Source organism: Taudactylus pleione, unplaced genomic scaffold (assembly GCF_031769625.1).
Source record: "Taudactylus pleione unplaced genomic scaffold, aTauple2 ptg000156l, whole genome shotgun sequence".
Classification (NCBI taxonomy): Eukaryota; Metazoa; Chordata; class Amphibia; order Anura; family Myobatrachidae; genus Taudactylus; species Taudactylus pleione.
In genome coordinates, this window is record NW_028284558.1 from 8,826,650 (window position 1) to 8,851,186 (window position 24,537).

Genomic DNA, 24,537 nt, shown 5'->3' on the forward strand with positions numbered 1-24,537 from the left:
CACTCAGCTACCAGCATCTACCCACGGCTATCCAGCCGCTCCACGTAGCCACCCAGCTACCAGCGTCTGCCCACGGCTATCCAGCCGCTCCACGTAGCCACTCAGCTACCAGCATCTACCCACTGCTATCCAGCCGCTCCACGTAGCTTCCACGCTACCAGCTTCTCCACACGGCTCCTAGGCCGCACCAAGTAGCTTTCACGCTACCATCTCTCACCCACGGCTCCCAGGCCGCACCAAGTAGCTTCCGTGCTACCATCCATCTGCAGGCTCATCTACTGGTACCCCGACCAGCTCAGTCAGCCTACCTGCCGGTCCCAGTCCGGTCCCTCCAAGTTCCTTCTGGTCTCATTCCAACGTCTCCAGTTTCCAGTTCCAGTCACTCATCACCAAAGGCAGTTCTCACTGCTACCCACTTCTTATAATAAAGAGCTATTCATGTTAACCATGGTTCCAGTCCAGCCGGCCTCCAGTGATTCCAGCTCATCACCTGATACAGGTAACTCGCTAGCACCAACTGTGACAACTTCAATCTCTCTTTACTAGAGTATTTACAAACTTTACATTTATTGCAAGGAAAAAAACCATATATATGTATATGTATATGTATATATATATGTGTGTGTGTGTCGTCACTTACTGATGTTACCAGGACTCCAGTGTGTGTGGGCTGGAACTTGACTCTCACTGGGTGGATACACAGGTAATTATGTCTCTTTTTGTTCATTGTACTGCATGTATTGATAAAAGAGCCAATACTCTGAAACGTTGACTATATATCCTGGCTGTGCCTGTTATTTATTAGAAATGCTGTTGAGACCCTGAGTGCCATCCTTCCACTACTGTATATACTATATCTATCTACTGGAGAGGCACCTGGGCATGCTGTGGAGGCTGGGGTGAGTGCCGGACTATCTCTATATATATATATATATATATATATATATATATATATATATATATATAAACACAAAACTTATCCGCCACTCCACCTGTGCAAAGTAATTTTCACCTGAGGGGCTAAATGAGTGCGAAGGGGGGGGCGCAGGCAGAAGTATTTATACATACACACACACACACACACTATATATATATATATATATATATATATATATATATAATCAGGGATGTGCGCCGGACCATTTTTGTCCGGCTTTGGATTTGCCAAACTGCGGTGACTGGCTTTGGATTTGGATTTTTTTACAAAAATTGACAAAAAAAGCTAAAATCACATAAATTGGTCTTTTTTTTTTTTTCTTCCTAGAGTATTATTAACCTCAATAACATTAATTTCCAGTCAATTTAGACCATATCACAGCTTATAATATTGTTTTCAACATTATTGGCCAAAGGTTGCAGTGAGCTGACTGGTTACTAAGCGACAAAGCAGCGGCACAACGACACAGACACCACAGTATAAAGCACATCTATGACACATTGCCACACAGCAGTGGCAGAAATGAAAAGTAGTGCACCCACCCAGTGGGGTACAGCCAGCAGAGTCACAGTACTTGTTTACAAAGTGGGCTACGGCCCAAGGAGTCACAGTGCACAATCTTATTCGCATTACACCGCACATAGGGCCTGATTCACATTACACCATAAAGTAGTGTCTCTTTATGTTACGACACACAGTAGTGACCCTTTTACACAATGCCCACAGTAGCGGTGTCCCTTACACAATGTCCCCCAGCAGTGGTGCCCCCTATGCAGTCCCCTTAGTAGTAGGGTCCACTATGCAGTGCCCCCCATTAGCAGGCCCCCCCTGTAGTATGCCCCCCCCCTGTAGTATGGCCCCCCTGTAGTATGGCCCCCCTGTAGTATGGCCCCCCTGTAGTATGGCCCCCCTGTAGTATGGCCCCCCTGTAGTATGGCCCCCCTGTAGTATGGCCCCCCTGTAGTATGGCCCCCCTGTAGTATGGCCCCCCTGTAGTAGGCTGCCCCAGTAGCAGCCCCCCCCAGTAGTAGTAAGCCCCCCCAGTAGTATGGCCCCCCCCAGTAGCAGGCCCCCCAGTAGCAGACCCCTCCCAGTAGTATAGCCGCCCCCAGTAGCAGGCCCCTCTGTAGTATGGCCCCCCCAGTAGCAGATGACCCCCCCCAGTAGTGCAGACCCCCCCCCCAGTAGTATGGCCCCCCCGGAAGCAGACCTCCCCCCAGTAGCGCCCCCGGCCCTTGCACAAATAAAAAAATAAAAAATAAAAACTTACCTGTATCCCCGCTCCCGCGCCGTCCGCTCTGTCACACGCTGAGGAGGGAGCCGGAAGACGGAGCTCATGTGTGAGCTCCAGCCGGCTCCCTCCGTGCAGCAGCCAATGAGAGTCTGTGTGACTCTTATTGGCTGCTGTAACAAACACACAGCTGCCGCTGGCGGCTGTGTGTCTGTGTAGGGCAGAGCGCTATCACTGCGCTCTGCCCTACACGCGAGGAGACCTGATGTCGGATTCTCTAGTGAGAATCCGACATCAGGCGGCCGCCGTTCGGCCCCGAACGGGGATCCGAGTCAGGCGGTGAACACCCGAACAGGGTTCGGGTGGACTCGGATCCCCAATGTTCGGAGCGGTTCGGATTCCACAGAATCCGAACCGCTCATCTCTAATATATATATATATATATATATATATATACACACACACACACACACACACCAGTGGCGTAACTAGGGCAGGGCGAGTGCGGTGCGTGCCCTGGGCGCCGTTGGACCGGCGGCGCGGGGGGGGCGCCGCCGGCCACGGTACCGGCCCGCCCTAGTTAGCCAGTGTAGCGCCGACCGCAATGAGTGCGGTCAGCGCTATACATTTACACAGGACCGGCGCTAGGCTTCCAGCGCCGGTCCTGTGCTGCACGCCTGAGCCCGTTCCCTCCCCCTGAGCGCTTGCCCAATAGCGCCAGGAGGCGGGCTCAGGCTGTGCATAACATACGCATCGCCGCCAGCGCTGGCGGCGATGCGTGTGTTAAACAGCAGCCAATGAGAGTCAGACTCCCATTGACTGCTGCAGCACCCACTGCAAGAGCCGGTCTTCCGTCCGGCTCCTGCAGTGGGTAATGGGACTGACGTCATGATGTCTGTCCCATAATGCTGAGCGCGCCAGCCCGGGCGGGAGCGGCGCCGCGAGCAGGACCAGGAGCAGAGATTCAGGTAAGTATATTTTTATATATATATATATATTTTTATTTATTTTTTTAAACCTATCTGCACAACGGGGGAGGGGGGTGGCTACTACTGGGGGGACCTCTACTGGGGGAGGGGTGGCTACTACTGGGGGGACCTCTACTGGGGGAGGGGTGGCTACTACTGGGGGGACCTCTACTGGGGGAGGGGTGGCTACTACTGGGGGCGCCATTGGGAGGACCTACTCTACAGGGGACTACTACTTGGGGGGGAACTACCACTGGGTGCATTATAAAAGGGGCCTACTACAAGAGGCACTGCACTCGGGGGACCACTACTGGGGGCAATAATAGGAAGGGCCACTACAGGGGGCACTGGATAGGGGGGATCACTACAGGGTGCCTGCATAAGGGGACCACTACTGGGAAAACTGCTGGGGGGGGACTACTGCTGGGGGCACTATATATAGGGCACTGCATAGGGGGGGACTACTACTGGGGGCACCATATAAAGGGCACTGCATAAGGGGATACCGCTACTGGGCGCACTGCATTGTGGGGACTGCTACTGGGGGCACTGCATAAGGGGGAACACTACGTGGGGCACTGCATTTGGGGGGGCCACTACTGGGGGTACTGAGTAAGGGGAACTAATTGGGGGCTGTAAAAGGGGGACCACTACTGGGGATACTGTATAAGGGGCACTACTATGGGCCTGCATAAGAGGGACCACAACTGCATACTGGGGGTACTGTATAAGGGGTACTACTGGGGTTAAGGTGCATATGGATAGGAATGTTCAGCGTGAAAATAAAGGGGTGTGTCATGTTGATACGCCCCATTTTTAAGTGACCACGCCCATTTTTTTCGCGCGCCTTCGGCGCGCGCACATCTCGGGACGTTGGGGGGGGGGGGGGGGCTCCATTTTCAAATTTGCCCTGGGCTCCAAATACCCTAGTTACGCCACTGACACACACACAGTATCAGGGGCATAACTATAACTTTTTGGGCCCCATAGCAACATTTTTAAGGGGCCCCCCAAATTAGGTCTGACACAATGTCCACAGTAGTAGTTCCCCTAAAACACTAAATGCCCACTGTAATGGTGCCGCTTATGCAATGCCCACTGTAGTGGTGTCCCTTACGCAGTGCCCCCAGTAGTAGTAATGCCCCCTGTAGTAATGACCCTGGTTACAATGCCCCAAGTAATAATGCACCTAAAAGTAATGCCCCCTGTAGTAGTGCCCCCAGTAGTAATGCTCCCTGCAGTGCCCCAGTAGTAATGCCCCTTGAAGTGCCCCCAGTAGTAAGGGCCCCTGTAGTGCCCCCAGTTGTAGTGCTCCCAATAGTGCCCCAGTAGTAAGGCCCCTGTAGTGCCCCCATATGATGCCCCCAGTAGTAAGGCCACAGTAATGCCTCCTGTAGTACCCCCAGTAGTAAGCCCCCCCCCCCCCCGCACACACACATACACACAAAAAATAACTCTTACCTTAAACCCCACTCCGGTGCCTGCTGCCATCCATCCCCGGCGCCCACTCCTCTGAACTATGGAAGTGACCTCGTGACATCACTCCCATAGTGCGCTGCGGGACCCGGAAGTCGGAGCTCAGCCGTGAGCTCCGTCCTCCGGCTGCCGCTGGTGCCAGGGGGGAGAGACGAGAGAAGGAGCCGGGCGCCCGCTGGTAACACAATCTCAGTGGGCACCTAGCAAATGGAGGGTGAAGGGGATGTGATAGCTGGGCCGGCGGGCCCCATAGCAACCAGGCGGATTGAGAAGCGTCCTCTAGTGGTTGGCGCCACTAGGTAACTGCCTAAGCTTGCCTAATGGAAGACCTGGCCCTGCCCTGGATTATAATTGGTAGTTTTTGTCCAGGAACAAATTAGACCACAACCTGGCATTGGTATATTATTTTTCAAAATCACAGTGTAATTGCTATATTTAAGCAGACTGATGGTAATACACATAATACTATATCACAATTGTGTTTACTTCGTTAACAATCAGTTCATGGCTCACATAAGAGCACCCAATTAGAGCCCAATGGGCTTCAATTAACATAATAAACATGGGTAGACACAAAGTGTTACTTTAATTCCCGCTATTCAAAAAGCCGTTTTTTTACAGCAATGTAAACAAAGATGGTTAAGAGAGTGTTACTGTGTGTGGACCCGTCTGCTTCTACTGTCTTACCACCTTGCTTTGACAGCAGAGGGTGATAGATGAGATAGCATAACGATGTCCCGAACGGGGGTGAAAGATAGTAGCAGCGGCATGTCTGTTGTCGGGACAAGAACCAGGCTATCCATGCTGATGCCAATTGGCAGTGCAGCACGGGTAATGGGGAGTACAGATGAGAGAGCGCAAAGTGATATGAAGGTAAGGAAGATAGCACCCGGCACTGTGGTGCTATCTGTGGCCACGCGAAGATGTAAATAACAAGGTTTGAAACAATGCAAAATATTCGTCCTGTATTTTTTTTTTACTACCCTGTCAAAACATGTACCATAACAGAGTTAGCTGTCCGGAGGTAGCGGTGGCATCTTAAAAACAGCATATATACATAATGGTATGTGATCAAATATTGTAATATAGGATTAACTATTGTTTCTGATATCACCGTCCTCTCAGCATATGTAGCTTTCGGCGGTTTGGATCCCAGATGTAGTGGTGATAATTGGCTTGGTCACATCCTGGCCAGTGACGTACCTCTGACTGAACTGGGATTAAATAGGCTCGTCAGTGGGAGGGGACTAGCACTAATTTTAATAGTCATGATAGACATCCAATTATCATCCAATCATCAGGACAATCTTCGAATGATGAAAGCCTTCTGCCTTGGAATCAGAGGTGGCGACCTTACGAAGGAAGCTTCTGGACATTTAGATTTGGAGCTCTAGCACCCGGGGGACTTAATGAATATATAAATTATAGTATCTTCATTTAATAATAATTCTTTGTCGTCTGTTTTCTCCTGTATTAGGCAGGTGCCCAGTTATCTCCATTTGTTATCTCTCCTGTATTAGGCAGGTGCTCAGTTATCTCCATTTGTTATCCCCCCCCCCCTCCCTGTCATTCTTTACCCCTTTTTCCCTTCCCCAGAAAACCGTTTCACTATTAAATTTTGTGTTATCTCATACCACTATTTTCCTATATCATCTGGTCTGGGCGTCATTAATTTGACATTCTTGCATCTCTCTACGTCACCTGCTCAATGCATTACTGGGAACGCTGACCTATGAAGTGATCGGAGGCTTCCTTAGCCTCCGATCACTTCAGAGGCCAGCGCTCACAGTTGCAGTGGCGTAACCACTGCCCCCGGCGCCCCCAAGCTACCCGGCACCTCCAAGCCACCGCGGGGGCAGCGGAGGCAGTAGTTATACCACTGTGCTCTTATCTATCTAACACCTTTTTACACTTCACCTTTCCTCATTGGAGTGATGCCCTGGGGTGGCTCAGCTGGGCTTGTTTGGGGGTGTCCTGCGCTCTGGATTTCAACCCCAGTATGTTAGGGACCTACCCTCAGAGGTTACCTGGGCACAGTGGGTTCGCCTATAACCATGGCCATGATTATGCCAAAACCTCTATGTATTTATTGCAAAATATATTGTATTATATATAATTAGTAATGTTGGAGTTGTGCACCTGTAACTCTTCTTCTTGTGTTTGCAACATTGTTCTATATAGGTAGCACCTCCCAATATATATATATATATATATATATATATATATATATATATATATATATATATATATATTCCAACCCAGGTAACTTGCAGGGTTTAACACAGGAGTAACCCGTGAAGCCCTGCAGTGTGAATGGCGCGCTCCGGATCATGATGACCTGGAGCGTGCTGCATGCCGGCCAATTGATCCGGCTTCAGTGGCGCTTGGAGATGACGTCATCTCCAAGCGTCCACTTCAACACTGGAAAAGCCGGGTCTAAGCAGACTTGGCTCCGGTGTGAATGGCACCAACTCGGGAATATCCTGGGTCGGCCCCGGCTAAATTCCGGGTCTGATCCGGATTGGAACCCTGTTCCAACTCCGGGTAAGACCCGGAATTTAGGTGTAAAAGGGGTATAAGTGTACCTGGACTTACAGGGGTATCCCCTTACACATGACTTTCATAGAACCACTGAGTCATCCTGCATAAGTAAGAACCTCTATAAGTGATACAAACAATTCTTGAACCTGGATAAGTGAGACACTGGATAAGTCACCCCTTGAGATCCCACTTGTCCAGTTTTGGCTGTATATATATATTTACACCCTGTAAAAGAATGTAACTTGCACTAGAAGAACCAGTCAACTGACAAATGCTTGAAATTACGTTGGTTATATTTAGGGATGGAATCCAATGTATGTGGCTTCAGGAAATCATGCTTCCATTTCTGTAACTGTAGCCCACAACTTATTATCTCAGAATACATCATTAGAATTTTGAATCTAACTGGCCAACGAGACCATTCTATCCATATATGACCCAAATACATTCATATGGCTTCATCGTGCTGGAAGGGTATAGAATTAGTATAGTGTAGGTTCACAACAATTGTACGGAGGGGCGCTCCAATTTTTGATGGGCCTGTGCGAGGTCAGTAGGCTAGAATGTGTTTTGGAAATCCAGATCCTTAATAGGTGCCGCTAATGCTAAGTATACACTAGATGATTTCTCAAACTACATGGCGAATTGGACTGACATATCGTCCGGATCATCTGGTTTGTATGCACTATGCGCGCTCCTGTGTGGTGACGTCAAGGTCATTCCATCAGCCATGCATACATGGCCGATGGAGCAACCAAGCTGCCGATGCCAGGAGGGTGAATGGGGCAGGTGAACGATATATCGGAGGGTTGGATATCGGATCGTGCAGTCTGTACGGGCGGCCCGATATATCATGCTGTCATGCCATCAGGCGTCGCATTAGCGGGTCGGGTAATGTGTATCTAGCTTAAGTCCTTTATCCGATACCTACAGAAATTTGTGTGATCCAAGTTTCATATAAGAACTCAGTATAGCCTGTAATAATGTCTTAGTACCTGTGGACAGAGGCCCTCATTCAGACCCGGTCGTAAGCACTGAGCGCTCGCAACCGGGTTGATGTTAAGGCCCTGCGCACGTGCAGCGGCCACACTGCACGTGCTCAAGCCTGGAGCGAGAGAGAAATTCTCATTCCGGAGTTCACTACAAAAGGGGTGGCTGTTGATGTTGATCGACAGCTCGCCCTGTTTTGTAGGCGGGGCGGGGGGCTGGCTACACAAATGGAGGCGTTCCTGACAGAACACCTGCTGTTTTGTGGGCAGCCACACTGACATCAGCAGTGATGTCAGTGGGGAGCTTCCTGCTCAATCAGAGCAGGAAGCTCCCTGGGGCGTGCGGTTGCCGAGACCCAACCTTAGGGTCTCATCGCAAGCCCCAATTGACCATCGCAACCATCAACCTGGTCAGTCACTAAAGCCGTGGGTGGTAACCCACAGCTTAGCTAGTGACCAGGAGGCCGCACTAAAAAATACAAGCTGCCGCCCTCATTCAGAACGAGCGGTTGCTTCTTGTGACTGCCTCTGAATGAGGAGCCAGAAAGCTTTGGTAACATTAGAGAGGCAATGCTGATTTTCCAGCATGTACAGTACTAGTTGTTCCCAATTCATGTTTTTTTTTTTTTAGTATTGATTTTGCTGTAGAGCCATGCTACACTGCCGCATGTGTGTACTGTATACTGTACCTATGGGTGGGCAATAAGCGGCCCCCCAGCTGTTGTAGAACTATACATCCCAGCATGCTCTGCCACAGTTTTGCTACTTGGCTATGCTAAAACTGTTGCAAGGAATTCTGGAATCTGTAGTTCAACAACAGCTGGATGGCTGCTTATTGCCCTCCCCGCATGTCTTCACACCAAATGTCAAAGGTTCCTGGAGAGATGGCCTGTTGAAGCAGGTGCTGGCTCACATGTAGATCCTGAGCAGCGAGTCCTGACTTGGAGACTGATACAACATGGAGGATGGATGAAGGCTTCAGTGGTGCAGTGAGTGTGCGGAAGGGGCCCCGGCCGGGAGGTGCTGCTCAGAATGCATACATGGTGATGTGGGATCCGTGGAGGGGCTATTTACATCCTTCCTTTTTGTGGCGGTGCAACCATCATGATCACGGGGGCGCACCAGGGGTTTGTTGAGTTACAGGAACAGGAGGTGCGCTGTAAACTGCTAGTAGTTGGCTGGTCCCTGAGGAGACCAGTAAACTGGAAACAAACACTGTCCGATCGCGGCAATGACGAATCGGCCCAGCTGGGAAGGGAGAGGGCTGTGGTAAATGGTAAGTTCTGTGCATTATGCACTTGAAGCTGCACACGCTGCCTCAAAAGCTCCTCGCTCTCTGCACTATGTCACTATGCCAGAAGTCAGAGCTCCAGAGTGAGCTTCAGCCTCCGGGGTGTAGCGAAGGAGCCACCAGGTGCACCGCTAATAACAACATCATAGCAGGTGCCCAGAAATGGAGATTGCCGTGGCAGAGGGTTCTGACCCCCAGGACATCCTGTGTTCTGTGTGGGGGCACCAGCCACACCGCCCTAGTTACAGCCCTGATAATAGCACTTAGAGTTACTCACTGCTCCAAAATGTGACAATATTGGCACCCCGAATAACAAAGAGTCATGATTCTTTGTGTTATATATTGCAGACATGGCTACAGCATGTGCATCAGTGGAAGCGAAAATAACACAATTTTCCTTAAATAAAAAATAAAAACTACATACTGATCACTATGAGCATAAACGCAACTTCTCCAAACCATGTGATATTATTATTATTGTTATTATTTATTAAATCATTACCATACTGTATGCTCACTTGAGCACCTTTATATTAATATATGTAAACTTATTGGGGGGAAATCAATTGTTTGGCCGGTGGCTTTTTTCTAAGATGCCTTATGGAGCAATTCAATTGTTGCTCCATCAGGGCGCGATAGCTGCCGGCATTTCTGCTCACACCCTCAGGAGGCTACAAGCAGAAATGTGTGAGAAACCCCCTGGTTAGAGCACACTAACCACAGTTAGTGCGCCCTAACCATAACTTTAGATGGGTTTAGCCGTTTTACATGGCTAAACCCGGGGTGAAGAGGGCGATACTTAGTGCCAAGAACTATTGAATTGCAACACTGGGCACTCATTAATTATCACACCTAAGAAACCAAATGAATCGCCCCCATTGACTTCAAAGTATATCCAATAATCACTTAATCAAACTACTGGATATACATTTTAGAATAATTACCCCAACAAACAGTCTGATGATATTATTTTTAGATTGAGGGGCCTATTCATCATACGATAAATGGACCGTTAACCATGCAGAAACTTGATATTCAGCAAACTCAAAGTTTTTGGATTTTACCTGCGAGAACAAGCTCCATCTTCAGATGGTGCCTGTTCTCATTACCCTGCTCTTTCCTATGGGAAGGAGTTCCAGAGATGCGAAGAGGGGTCCGAGCGGATCCCTCTGCCCCCTCCTCACTGACTCCTTGGCGGCTTTGCTCATTCGCAGAAGCCGGCCATGTGGACAGGTAAGTAACGCAACTACTTTTGTATCGGTGCTACTAATCGTGGGGACAGCTGCTTTTTGGAGCAGCTGTCCCTTAACCGAAGGATTGATGAATGCTCTGTGTATAGTATCCCCCGCAGCGAGGTGAATACGGCCAATATTAAATAGGCCCCTGAATAAGAAGTAAGAGATACATGAAAATGGTACTGAATGTATAAATAGTGTATCTCTATGTGCCGCTCAATAGCAAACTGCATCTGCAGATTCTTATCCCAACTTATAGCCTGATAGGGAATAAATGATCAGTGCTCTGTTATCACTGAGGACCTGTAATTGTAATTGTATAATTCCGGTTACTAGTAATAACAATCCTTAGGATGATAATCCAGTGTGTAACATAAATAAATAGCTTCATGATAATGCTGTAATGGAATATGTGGTAAATACAATCAGTGTACACAAACTCCAGTTAGTGTTACAGGGGCCCGAGGGCAACACAACCACACTGCAGCCATTATAGCAAGAGTACACCCATGGCTGACATGGAACAATACTTTGTAGCATGGGACCGGATTCTGATGTAAGCGCAGGACACATGGCTACTAGGTCTGTGGTCACACCAGCGATGTGTAATAGGCCAATGCTGCAGGAAACATCTGAAGGAAATAGCCGCTTTCAGTCAGCATCTGCAATCTGAATGCTGTGGACTTGATTCAGACCCGCTCACTAGATGCGGCCGCTCGCTCCCAGCGTATGGAAAATCAGCTAAGTGACATCAAGATCACTTTTTGTTTATAGATGCCCACCAGCCTGTCTTTAGCCGCCCACTAGCGTACGTCATCTCCAGGAAGTATATACAGCTATCGGTACATCGGGTGCCATCAGATCTCACCGCAGCGCTTGCAGTTAACTGTACCCTACCTCAAGCACTGCAAGCACTTCAGTGTATTATTAAACCAGGTGATGTGTACATTGATGCTGCCTGTTAATTATGCATGCCCCAGAAACGTTGTGAAAACACGTCCGCAACTCCACTCCCCCGTTACTACTGCCCTGCCCCTGTTACCACCCACAAACGGCCTCTACTGTCACTCATTCCACTGGGCTGTCTTTGCATGGTGAGCGAGCACATTCTGATCGCTCGTACTAGTTTGCGCATGCGCACTGTGAACTACACGCATGCGTACATTAGCGAACATCATCTGCAATGAGCGTCCGCTTGTTAGCGAGCGGGTCTGAATTAAGTCATGTGTCTGAAGATGCAACTGCGAATCACCATGGTGACAATTGGTGGCAGCTTCAGGCCAGCTGAGAAAGCCAAAGGCTTCTCAGAATATCCATCTTACCTGCATTGCTGAGGCCAGGAAATCTGCATCTTTCCACACCGAGACTGGCCTGGCCTCCATTTCTGAGAACACAGGCCCTGGCAACCACCTCCACCAGTTGGGCACTAGGCAGGGCCGGTGCTACCATTAGGCAGCTGCCTAAGGTGCTGGTATCTAAGGGGCACCAAGAAGGCTGCTAACACATTAATAACGATATCCCTGAAAGAGACATCCATATTTTACTTACCAATGGTGGCAGCCACAGATCTTATAAACTGCGGCCGCCTCTCCCACACTTGTCAGCTGCTCCCTAGCCGAGATTGCTGCAGACATGTCACAGCCTGACATGTCCGGTACAGCGTAGCCAGCTGTAGCAGCAGTGCCCGATGCCCACCCCCTTTCCTCTCTGCATGGTGGCTGCTTCCTGCCCCGGGACCAGCCACCCATCTACTGTTGCTTTTCTGACCCTTCTCCCACCCCTCATCATGGCCCTGCCCCCTCCCACCCCAAGGCTCCGCCAACTATTCCACTCACTGCCTATTTGATTTTTCTGGGTCTCCAACCAGCCACTCTGTCGGGTGAACATGAGGGGCCACAGAATCTCCTACAAGCTAAGGTAAGTATCTGTGGTGAGATGGGTACTTTTTAGTTTTAGATGGGAGTTGTGGTATATATTAATATTATTAGAGGTGTATTAATGTTATCTTGATGGGGTGGGTTGTATAATATTATGTGAGGGAGGATGTATTACCATTATGGGGCTGTGTATTAGTGGTCTATTTACTAAGCAGTGTTAGGAGACAAAGCGAAATGAGATAAGGTGCCAGCCAATCAGCTCCTAACTGGCATGTCAGGCTGTGTTTGAAAAATGACAGTTGGGAGCTGATTGGCTGGCACCTTATCACTTTCTTATCACTTTTCACTCTGTCTCCTAACACTGCTTAGTAAATAGACCCCTTAATGTTGTATTGGGTTATATTGAAGTCATTTGGGGATGGTGTAATGTTATGTGGGTGGAGGTGGGTTGTAGTAATTTCATTTTGAGAGTGAGTAAGGAGATGAATTGTATACGTACAGAGCACAAAGGATTTGTTTCATTTACATATATATATATATATATATATATATATAATTATGGATGGAATTCAATTAGCCGTGGGGATTACCCCGCAGCTAATTGACCGCGCTACAGTTTCAATTAATTGCGGGAGCCCCTCACCCTAATTACCAGAGGCAGGATTTTTCCTCACAGCCTCAGCAGCTGCGAGGAAAAAAAATCAGCATTGAAGTGCAGATTTTACGCGGAATCAGTGGGTTAATGCACATTAACCCAGTGTTTACCGCACTGGGAAAAGGCTAATAAATGAAATAGCTATTCCCATGCAGTCATTCATCTGTGGGGTACATACCAAGGGAGTTATTGAATTCCCCCCTAGGGGCTGGATCACCCCTCTGGTTACACTTGATGTGAGGTAAGACAAAAGTGCTTTATTAGTAAATAAAAAGCACTTTTTCCATCTTCTCAAAAAAGTTAAATGTTTTTTTTTATTTTACATTTTATACAAATGAATCTGCACCTGGAAGCCCCAGACCCGGCTTCCAGTGCAGTATGTCTGTATGACCTAGCAATTCCCGGCCATGCATATCCAGAATGGCCCCAACTGAGCAGCAATGTGATCAGACTCTTCTTAGTGCTGCCTGCTGCTTTGTCCTAACATTTAGTCCCCCCCCCAGCCCATCTAGGAGCCATGCAGCAGCAGCAGTGGAGTTTGGACAGCACTTTGCATCAGACATCAGTGTATCTGGACCGCAGCCTCAAAAGTCATTTGTGAGAAGCTAGTAAGTGAGGGGTGGCAGGATAATGTTTTGCCTAGGGTGCCGTGACACCTTGCATGATGATACGTATGCGCAGTACGCACCATCAACCGATCTGCGTACGCGGTTGCATTTGTAATCCATGCTGAATCAGGCCCAATATACAGTTGCTTCATATAAGTAAACCACATATTCCAGTAGGTGCAATTAGAATATTCAAAAATACATGAGGACTGTATGATTGTGTAGTGATGACACTGTGAGCGGCAGCGTATCTTACACCCCAGTAACCTGTCACTCACACTTTGGACCTCACTTATCAATTAGTTTTATCATTCACAATGAGTGATAAAACTCATTGTGTATGATAAATGGTGCTCCAGCCAATCAGCTCCCAACTGTCATCTGTTTGAAAAATGACAGTTAGGAGCTGATTGGCTGGAGCACCATTTATCATACTCAACAAGTTTTATTACTCCTTTTGAGTGATAAACCTGGTTGATAAATGGGGCCCTTTATCTCTCTATAATATAGCAGACAATGTAATCACAGAGATCCGGGTCACTATCACGAATACACTTCTTTGGAACATAGTATAATTGTGCCTATGGCAGAATTTGTAGATAGTATTCACTTATACCCCCCTTTCTCCCCACATACCAATTGGGAAAATCACTGGGAATGCATTTGGACCCATTTCTCTACTCTTTTAGCATTGCCTGGGCCTCTCACCTCTGGGCCCCTATAGTCATTTGCTGTTGTGTCAGTGGCCTAAAGGCGCCTATCCATAAGCAGACTTTCTGCATGATGCGACCAAAACCAGGAGGAACGTGCAGAAAGTCTGCTAGTGGATAGCCGGCAAGGACCAGTATTGCATGTGCACACTGGGTCCTTGCCGACCCCGACTATCTCTCCAACATGCCGGTCAACCTGACGACAGTCGTCAGGTTCGGCATGTTAGGAGATAGGAAGCCGGACGTGCAGCAGCGGCAGCACTGAAAAGACGTTCAGTGAACGTCTTTCAGTGACGCTCAGCACCCGGCGACTTGAAGGTCTGAACACTAGTCGTTCAAACCTTCAAAGTCTATAAATGGATAGGCCCCTTTAGATAGGCTAACTGCAAGTTTTCTCAGTAGACCTAAACACAAGAAAACTGGTATGCAGATGACAAAATCTTCCACCACAATTACTGCCTCATGACACATATATTAATTGGTGACAGGTTACTAAGGTAGATGTGATATGTAATTGTAAATATTACTATTAGTTAATTTATGTAATGCAGCATTTGAGCTTCAGTGGCCCATTAAGTCATGTTGTATCCATGAATACAGCACTAAAACATTAGTCATCAAAGGATGTCATTGTGACATCACTTGTGATTGTTCAACCTGGCTAAGAGCTCTGGAGTCTTATGACATAACAGCCAGACCACTGAAGAGCATCAGACTTTAGCTTCATTTATTTCTTTATTGATTTATTTAGTTATATATTTAGTTTATTATTTATATATTTCATTTATTTTATTAGGTATAGGCAGTAGGATAAGTTTTTTTATATTTATATTTTGTTATATTTTTATATTTATTTATATATATTTCATTTATTATATTATACTTAGAATTAGATATAGGCAGTAGGATAAGTTTTTTATATTTATATTTTTTATATATATTTCATTTATTATATTGTACTTAGAATTAGGCAGTAAGATAGGATTTATTTATATTTTATTATATTTTCATATTTAATTTATATTATTATTTTCTACTTAGTGTTAGTTAGTATTTTATTATATTTTATATATTTATTTAAGTTTTAGGTAGATTTTAGTTTTATTTAGTTTAATTAGGATTCCAGTCCTAATTAGGACTCTTCAGTCTTTGCTGGTTGTGAGTGACAAGCAGAGATATGGACAGTGGGTAAGTACCATAAGCGAGTCACTACAATAGTAAGCTATAGGGAGAGTAGTAATGGGGGTCACACTGGTAAGGGGCTATAAATAGTGTATAGGTGACTGTGCACATAGTAGAGTCAGATATTATGCAGACATACAATACCACTGATTTCTGCAGGCCAGTATAGAGGGTACAGATTTGTAACTAAGGGGTCTGTTTACTAAACCTTGGGTGAAGATAGTGTATTAAGATAAAGTACCAGCCAACTAGCTCCTAACTGTCAAAAACAGTCTGTGACATGGCAGTTAGGAGCTGATTGCTGGTATCTTATCTCCGTCCACTTTATCTCCATCCAAGGCTTAGTAAATACACCCCTAACTTTGTTATAGTTTTATATCTAATATTCTCTTTGCAAAAATTAAATATAACAAAATGTATTCAGTCAAGGAGCCAATATGACCCTCAAAATGATTCCACATGCAAATGAGTCATTTTCTGGGATAAAGTATATAAATAAGATTAAAGCACATTTACAGAGGAATTACCTGATTTGTGGTGGCTGCAGAGTTTCTTTCCACCTGCAAAACCATTTGGATTACTATTGGCACTTAGGAGCGGCCACTAATTGGGGATTGCTGTTATACTATCAGTAGGATGACATTATAACCTCACATAACTGTTATCACTATGCAGATATTAGCCAGAACTACAATCCTGCAAAAGTAGCTGCACCCCCATTTTATGATGTCATTTCCCAAAAGCAGTATGTTACCCTCATGTGCTGGGCGAACACAAAATACAGCAAACAATGAATTGCAGAGCTGCATTTAAGGATGCGCAATAGTATCCATTATCTTTCATTTGAAAATACTGTAAATGTTCATTATTATCATATATTATTATTATTATCATATATAATAGAGAAAACTTCTAATCACAGGACACCAGCCGAGTTACACCCTGCAAAGAGAAAGAGAGTAGACAGCAGCCAAGATTCCCTGTCTACTTTCCTCGGACAGGAGGAGAGAGAGGTTTTCTGTGAATTGCTGGGTAAGGTTTATTCTCTTATTTATTAACACTTACACATAATGTCCCAGGGTGCACTTCACTACTGATGCTTAATAAGTAATCAGTGATAAATTCTACTTGGAAGAACCAATAGTTTGTAAAATACACTCTTTCCATTTTCTGGTGATGGATGAATTTTACCAACTATTCGTTCTTCCAAGTGGAGTTTATCAGTGATTACTGGGCCTAATACAGGGAAGGACAGATGTGCAGAGCGGCACACAAGCGGCTGTGCAAATACTGTTAAAAATGTGTTACTAAACACCATTGTAGTGTTGTTATAATCCCAAAGGCCCCATAGCAAAAGTTTGTAAGGTTCCCCTATGTACCACCCATTGAGCACTGGGGATCATTCATCTGCATACTTCGCTGGCACAGGCCCACAGCCAGGGCCTCAGACAAGCCTGTGTAATAAGTAAACTCCCTGCCACCACTATCTTGGTGCCCATTGGTGAGCAGTTAACATTCAAAGCTGGAGAGTTGCTGGTTTGGCCAATGGGTTCAAAGCATTCAGCAAAACCCCTAAAAAGCATGGTGGCAGAGTAAGCTCCTCCCAGCACAATGGGTGCAAAGTATTCAGCAAAACCCCTATAAAGCATGGTGGCAGAGTAAGGTAATCCCAGCACAATGGGTACAAATCATTCAGCAAACCCATATAAAGCATGGTGGCAGAATAAACTCATCCCAGCACAATGGGTACAAAGCATTCAGCAAACCCCTATAAAGCATGGTGGCAGAATAAGCTCATCCCAGCACAATGGGTACAAAGCAATCTGTAAACCCCTATAAAGCATGGTGGCAGAGTAAGCTCCTCCCAGCATAATGGGTGCAAAGCATTCAGCAAACCCCTATAAAGCATGGTGGCAGAGTAAGCTAATCCCAGCACAATGGGTGAAAACATTCAGCAAACCCCTATAAAGCATGGTGGCACAGTAAGCTCATCCCAGCCTAATGGGTGCAAAGCATTCAGCAAACCCCTATAAAGCATGGTGGTAGAGTAAGCTCATCCCAGCACAATGGGTGAAAGCATTCAGCAAACCCCTATAAAGCATGGTGGCACAGTAAGCTCATCCCAGCCTAATGGGTGCAAAGCATTCAGCAAACCCCTATAAAGCATGGTGGTAGAGTAAGCTCATCCCAGCACAATGGGTGAAAGCATTCAGCAAACCCCTATAAAGCATGGTGGCAGAGTAAGCTCATCCCAGCACAGGAAGATTTAAACTTTAATAAGAGAAGATTCAGTTGTAAAGTTTTGTTTAGTATGCTACATTACTTTATGTATTGCATTTATAGCATAATGAATACTATTATATGGGTAGCTATGTAGAAAGTCAGTTACCTATCAACCATGACATTCTGTCATTTTCCCCACTATATCCTGCAACATTTTTACATTTCATGCTTTTTATTTCAGAATTACCTACAATCCAGCGTTTCCTGCAGAGGGATAAAATAATGTGGATGTCCGACAAGGTATTTCCTTATTATTATGAGCCAGTACTTTTCTCACTATACAAATAGTTTATAGGGGATTCCAACTTCGTATGTTTTTTTCTTTCATTTGGAAGTACCCCATATCACTTCTGGTAATGTTCATATACCAATGACTGTCTCTTCCGACAAAAGGTTATTTGTGTCTAAGGTTATCTCAGAGGCATGCTAAGAGATGAGGGGGCTCTCATAGTAAAGCACCCCCCATACCAGTGCTGGCTGTGGTTGTGCCCATGAAGTGCCTCTCCCCATCCTTGCTCCCGGCTGTACGGTCATCTATCCAGCAATGTATCTTGCATAGTGACCGATTCTTGCTATCTGTTGTGAGGGCTCCATCTTTCACAATATGTTGCCGGAAAGATACTTCTATTGGATTACCTGTACCCATTATAGACCTGCCACTGATGTTTCTGCATCGTGCTCATACACTTACCTACATTACTTCATTTGAAAGTCATGAGCATTAATAAATGCAGATTGTGATAAAAATGCCCTATATTATGAATTGGTGAGGGCACTATTGTGTGGCATATTATGAATTGGTGAGGGCACTATTGTGCGGCATATTATGAATTGGTGAGGGCACTATTGTGTGGCATATTATAAATTAGTGAGGGCACTATTGTGTGGCATATTATGAATTGGTGAGGGCATTATTGTGTGGCATATTATGAATTGGTGAGGGCACTATTGTGTGGCATATTATGAATTGGTGGGGGCACTATTGTGTGATACATTATGAATTACTGAATTGAATTCAAAAGGGTATAAATAATAAGCAGTGGTTCTAAGTGCCTATTTAAATGCGTATCCATAACTATATGTTTCGGATTTAGCAATGCATTGCGTCCAAAATGTTGCCCAATGTTGGCCAGCACCCTGCCAAACAAATCCTAGAGTGGGCACTACTAGATCACATTAAGATCCTCCAAAACTACTCTACCAAATCCCATAGCCATGTTACCAATGTTATTCCCAACAGAGGACAATAGTACTGCTGGTGTGTGTATACACGCATTTTTCCATCTAATCATGTATCTGGTTATTCTATTCTAGTACTTACTGGCGATGGCCCTCATTTATTTCAAAAGGGCTGGTCTCACCGTGGATGAATACACCATCGGCAACTTTTACTGCGCACTGTAAGTATTTTAACTTATTGATTCATCTGATGAGACTGGAATGCAAAATGCAAGTCAAGGGTTAATTATTATATCTTGTGTTCCAACTTAAATTGACAAATTATACCGTATCTATCAGTGTAACATCAGGACACAGCAATGTACTGGCCAGTCTAATCTTTTTTTCACTGATTATCGTGGCAATATAAGTGTACATATCACAGTGATTCAACAGTGATTTATCACCATGGCAGGTGAGCAACAATACCCAGCTGCCATGGAGAAAACAATCAAGAGCAGTAAAAGTTAGTTATCACTCTAGAGACCTCCATTCTCCTCTGAGTATGTACATGGCCAGGCCATCAGTATAACTGAAAGCATAATGTAAAAATACATTATCCCCCAAAAATACTATTTATTTCTGGGGGAGGAATGATCTGCCCATTCTTTTAAAAAGATCAAGGTGATTCTTTCTCTTACTGCCATCCTGAGATGGCGCTAGCGCAATAGGAATCATTTTGGATAGCTGATAAATGATACAATAGCTGGAGAGGAAATGATCTATGGAAATCTCATTACTAAATTATGTTCAGTAAAGAGTCCCTTTACAGCAGTATGTCCAGAGAAGGGCTCTACCCCTCCACACCATAGTCTATCCTTAGCCTTGTTCTTGGTATACAAGGAGCTGTGGAAAACATGGTAGGTCCTCTGTAATACTGGTAATTTAGACATGTTTGCAAATTTGATGGTTATTATGTTGCAAAAACTTACTGTGGTCTTCTGTTTCTGTAGTTTTCTGGCCAATCAAACAGAGGAAGACAAACTTTTTTACAAAAGAATGTACGATGACATTGCTAAAGTGTATCCACTAAGGTTCTTCCAGAAGAAAAAAAATGAATTTTGGGCCAGGATCCAGCGGCGCACATACGTGGCTCCAGAACAGATGGAAGAGGTGAGTAATGTAGTAGATTAAGTTCATGGGTGAGAATCTCATGGACCACACTGGGAGTAAAGTTACCTACACACTATACAATTATTGGGGCGATTTGTCAATAATAGGGTAATCGGCCTGATTTATGTTATAGTATGTATGAACGATCGTTTTATCGATTTACTGAAAAAACAGTTAGAAAACATCCAGAAACGCATTCTTTCCACTGACCGATCTGTCGGCTAAGAACGAAAATCTTGGCCTCAATTTCCCGATATTGAGCAGTGTGTGTGCATTCTCCATAATCTGCCCATATTCCCTGTGTTCTCCTGTCACTATGTCATCCTTCATAATCTGCCCGTATCCCCTGTTTTCTCCTGTCACTGTCATCCTCCATAATCTGCCCGTATTCCCTATGTTCTCCTGTCACTATGTCATCCTCCATAATCTGCCCATATCCCGTGTTCTCCTGTCACTATGTCATCCTCCATAATCTGCCCGTATTCCCTGTGTTCTCCTGTCACTATGTCATCCTCCATAATCTGCCCATATCCCGTGTTCTCCTGTCACTATGTCATCCTCCATAATCTGCCCGTATTCCCTGTGTTCTCCTGTCACTATGTCATCCTCCATAATCTGCCCATATTCCCTGTGTTCTCCTTTCATTATGTCATCCTCCATAATCTGCCCGTTCTCCCTGTGTTCTCCTGTCACTATGTCATCCTTCATAATCTGCCCGTATCCCCTGTTTTCTCCTGTCACTGTCATCCTCCATAATCTGCCCGTATTCCCTATGTTCTCCTGTCACTGTCATCCTTCATAATCTGCCCATATCCCGTGTTCTCCTGTCACTATGTCATCCTCCATAATCTGCCCGTATTCCCTGTGTTCTCCTGTCACTATGTCATCCTCCATAATCTGCCCATATTCCCTGTGTTCTCCTGTCACTATGTAATCCTCCATAATCTGCCTGTATTCCCTGTGTTCTCCTGTCACTATGTAATCCTCCATAATCTGCCCGTATTCCCTGTGTTCTCCTGTCACTATGTCATTCTCCATAATCTGTCCGTATCCCCTGTGTTCTCCTGTCATCCTCCTTGTGGGAGGACATATGCAAAATGAGTGTAGTGTGGTGGAAAATCGGGAGCTTCTAATAAAAATTGGATACTTTTTAGCGTAGATATTGGGGCTTTAAATTTGCCAAAAAATCGCCCCGTTCTTCGTCCCCATCAAAACAGTCTGACAGTGTGTAGCCGATTTTAGCGGGAAAACTCCTTTAGTGGGAATTTTATTGTGTGATATCAATGGGGAAAAGCATCACTCCAGTTAAGCACAATAAAGTTCTAGCGCAATTGGGAAGGATAATATGTATAGTGATTTTGCACAGGGATGCTGTTTTAGTATATTCAGCAAGAGTTGTGCTGTGCCTAGGTTTATCTGTAATGTGTGTTACCTACATTCCAAGATTTAAAATTGTGGATATTCTACACCTTGGCACTGATCTGCCAGGAGCCACAATTAGATCATCTAAAACTATTCCCCCAAATGCCATAGTCCTGTACCTATAGTTCCAGGCTCATTTCCCCAACTCTAACTTTTGCTGCAAGTTTTATATTCCTATCACTGCTTGGTGAGTGCACTATTGTTAGCACTGAACCTCCAAAAACAGGGTACAACTGAGCACATGTAACTGTCCAGCCCCAGATTACAGCCAGCAGAATGGGCCGTGCTTCCTAGTGACTTTATGTCACATTCTCCAAGCCAGCATCACATCCCATGTAAGTGGTCAGTCTATGGCATGGGAGAATAAAGTAGCACTAAATGCAAACAAGTACTGCAGCTAAGAGCAGCACAATGTCCACCCCTAGCCTCTGCCATATATTACCTTCTCTATACACAAAGCCAGCATCAGCGAGTGTCCTGGGGACACAGAGCTTAGTAATGGCACTTCATGAGTTTCATTACAGAAAGGTTTCATATAGGGAGGGAATACCATGCACAGCAATGTCACTTTGGGTGCTCCTGACACAGTGATAGCATATGGGGCATCTGGCACAATGTTACATTCATTGTAATATTTCCCTGGTAGAGCTTAATGTCACATGATGCATCAGATTGCCTATTATCCTATTATTCCACTGATACTGATTGGTGCTCTCTGTATTGCTCAGGCATAGCGGATGCTTCTCATACATGTCACTGATTGGTGCTCTCTGTATTGCTCAGGCTTAGCGGATGCTTCTCATACACATCATTGATTGGTGCTCTCTGTATTGCTCAGGCATTGCAGATGCTTCTCACACACATCACTGATTGGTGCTCTCTGTATTGCTCAGGGATAGCAGATGCTTCTCATACACATCACTAATTGAAACTTTTCATACACAAAACTGGGAATTGTTTCTGCTGTAATAGGGAGTTTTTAGCAGTGTTATTTATGCCTAATAACAAGTGTATTTGTTATACATAAAATAAATTGTTTAAAACATGGACACAAATGGGACATACAGATGTGTCCTCTTCATACATCTAAGCTCCTTTCGCATTAAACAGCCCTTCTAGTCACGCCATATCTGCATGTGGCTGTGACACTGTAGCGAAGCATTTTGCATGCAGATACACCCGCAGTCACACACGGAGTATAAGAACGCCACTGCATATCATTTTATTCTAGAGCATTGACGACCAACTAGCAGATTATTATGTAAATATGGGGCCTATTCATCATCACTGAATTTATACAAAGGCAAGATTTTCACCTACTTTTGTATAAATGAAGTGTCAGGCCCATTCATCATTCCTGTAACGCAGGAAATATCACTGATATCTAATGGTTACAATTCTCCCCCGATACTTTCCACACTCCCCATACATTAGTATGGGGAAGTGGATATTGTGTCATTCATCCAAAAAAGTATTTTTCTTTTAAGTTGAGTGTGTAACTGTACGCCACCTTGAGATGGTGTACAGGCCCCCGACAGCCTTCATAAGTGCAGGGAGGGATCTTTCCAGCTTCCTCCCTGCTCTATCGACACCATCTTTGGCACCTGTCTGCTACTGCTCCCTTCCTCCTCCTCTCAACAGCACATGCAGGCCATCTTACAAGCTCTCTCGGTGCATGGAGAAGAGGGGGCTCCACAGAGGAAACACAGGGGAGAGGGGAGACACAAGCAGGAGGTGCAGGCTGAGAGCAGAAAAATGGAGAGGAGGTGTAGGCAGGGAGCGGAAACATGGGCAGAGGAGGTGCAGGCAAGGAGTGGAGACATGGGTAGAGAGGTATAGGCAGGGAGCAGCGACATGGGCAGAGGAGGTGTAGGTAGGGAGTGAAAACATGGGCAGAGGAGGTGCAGGCAGGGAGTGGAGACATGGGCAGAGTAGGTGTAGGCAGGGAGTGGAGATATGGGTAGAGGAGATATAGGCAGGGAGCAGGGACATGGGCAGAGGAGGTATAGGCAGGGAGCGGAGACATGGGTAGAGGAGATATAGGCAGGGAGCAGGGACATGGGCAGAGCAGGTGCAGCCAGGGAGTGGAGACATGGGGAGGAGTTGTAGGCAGGGAGTGGAGACATGGGCAGAGGAAGTGCGGGCAGGGAGAGGGGAGACATGGGGTGGAGGTGCTGGCTGGGAGTGGAGACATTAGGTGTGGGCAGGCAAAGGGGAGACATGAGGAGGAGGTGTTTGCTGGAAGCGGAGACAGAATATATTAAAGGGAAAAGTATCACAATTTCAAAAAGCTGACTCCGCAGAAAGAGCAGTTTTTCGGAAGTGATACTTTAGTTAATCATTATTTTATTTTATTACCAGTTATTTATATAGCGCATACATATTCTGCAGCACTTGAGGCATGATGAATGAGGCATGATGAATGCCTCGGAACAGTTCTTTGAACTCGCAGAGTGTTCAAAACATAATTTTCACCATTGCTAATTATGTAATGATGAATACACCCTTATGTCCCTTAAAAGTTGAATTATAGTTTTCTTTTGTTTTTATGTTTTTTAACTAGGTGATGAGAGGTGACGATCACTGGGCGTGGAGAAGAGAGAGGAATGTCCACCTAGGAGGGGCCATAAGGCACTATATGCCCCGGAACACCATACCTGCCCGCCAAATGGCAGCGGAGGTCACCAGGATCAGTGTTACAGGACCACCTCCTGTGAGAGCAGAGGGAAGCCCAGCTGGCAGCGTCCGCCTTGCCGAGGTGCCACAGAGGAGGTGGAGTGGAGGCTGCCGCTGTGCATAAA

At 45.7% G+C, this 24,537-nt stretch overlaps 1 protein-coding gene across 1 annotated transcript; it reads left to right on the top strand.

The window, feature by feature from the left end:
* Positions 1-467: 467 nt before the first annotated feature.
* On the top strand, positions 468-24,536 carry LOC148521632 (speedy protein 1-A-like). Its single transcript, XM_088474766.1, has 6 exons — positions 468-499; positions 16,623-16,732; positions 18,165-18,223; positions 19,298-19,383; positions 20,155-20,314; positions 24,300-24,536. Exons 3-6 carry the CDS (start codon positions 18,206-18,208, stop codon positions 24,534-24,536), a joined length of 501 nt encoding a protein of 166 aa, XP_088330892.1. The 5' UTR covers positions 468-499; positions 16,623-16,732; positions 18,165-18,205.
* Position 24,537: the final 1 nt, after the last annotated feature.

Coding starts and splice junctions, on each gene's coding strand:
- LOC148521632 (XM_088474766.1), top strand. Junction 19,384..20,154: donor GGCAACTTTTACTGCGCACT/GTAAGTATTTTA, acceptor CTGTTTCTGTAG/TTTTCTGGCCAATCAAACAG. Junction 20,315..24,299: donor CTCCAGAACAGATGGAAGAG/GTGAGTAATGTA, acceptor TTTTTTAACTAG/GTGATGAGAGGTGACGATCA.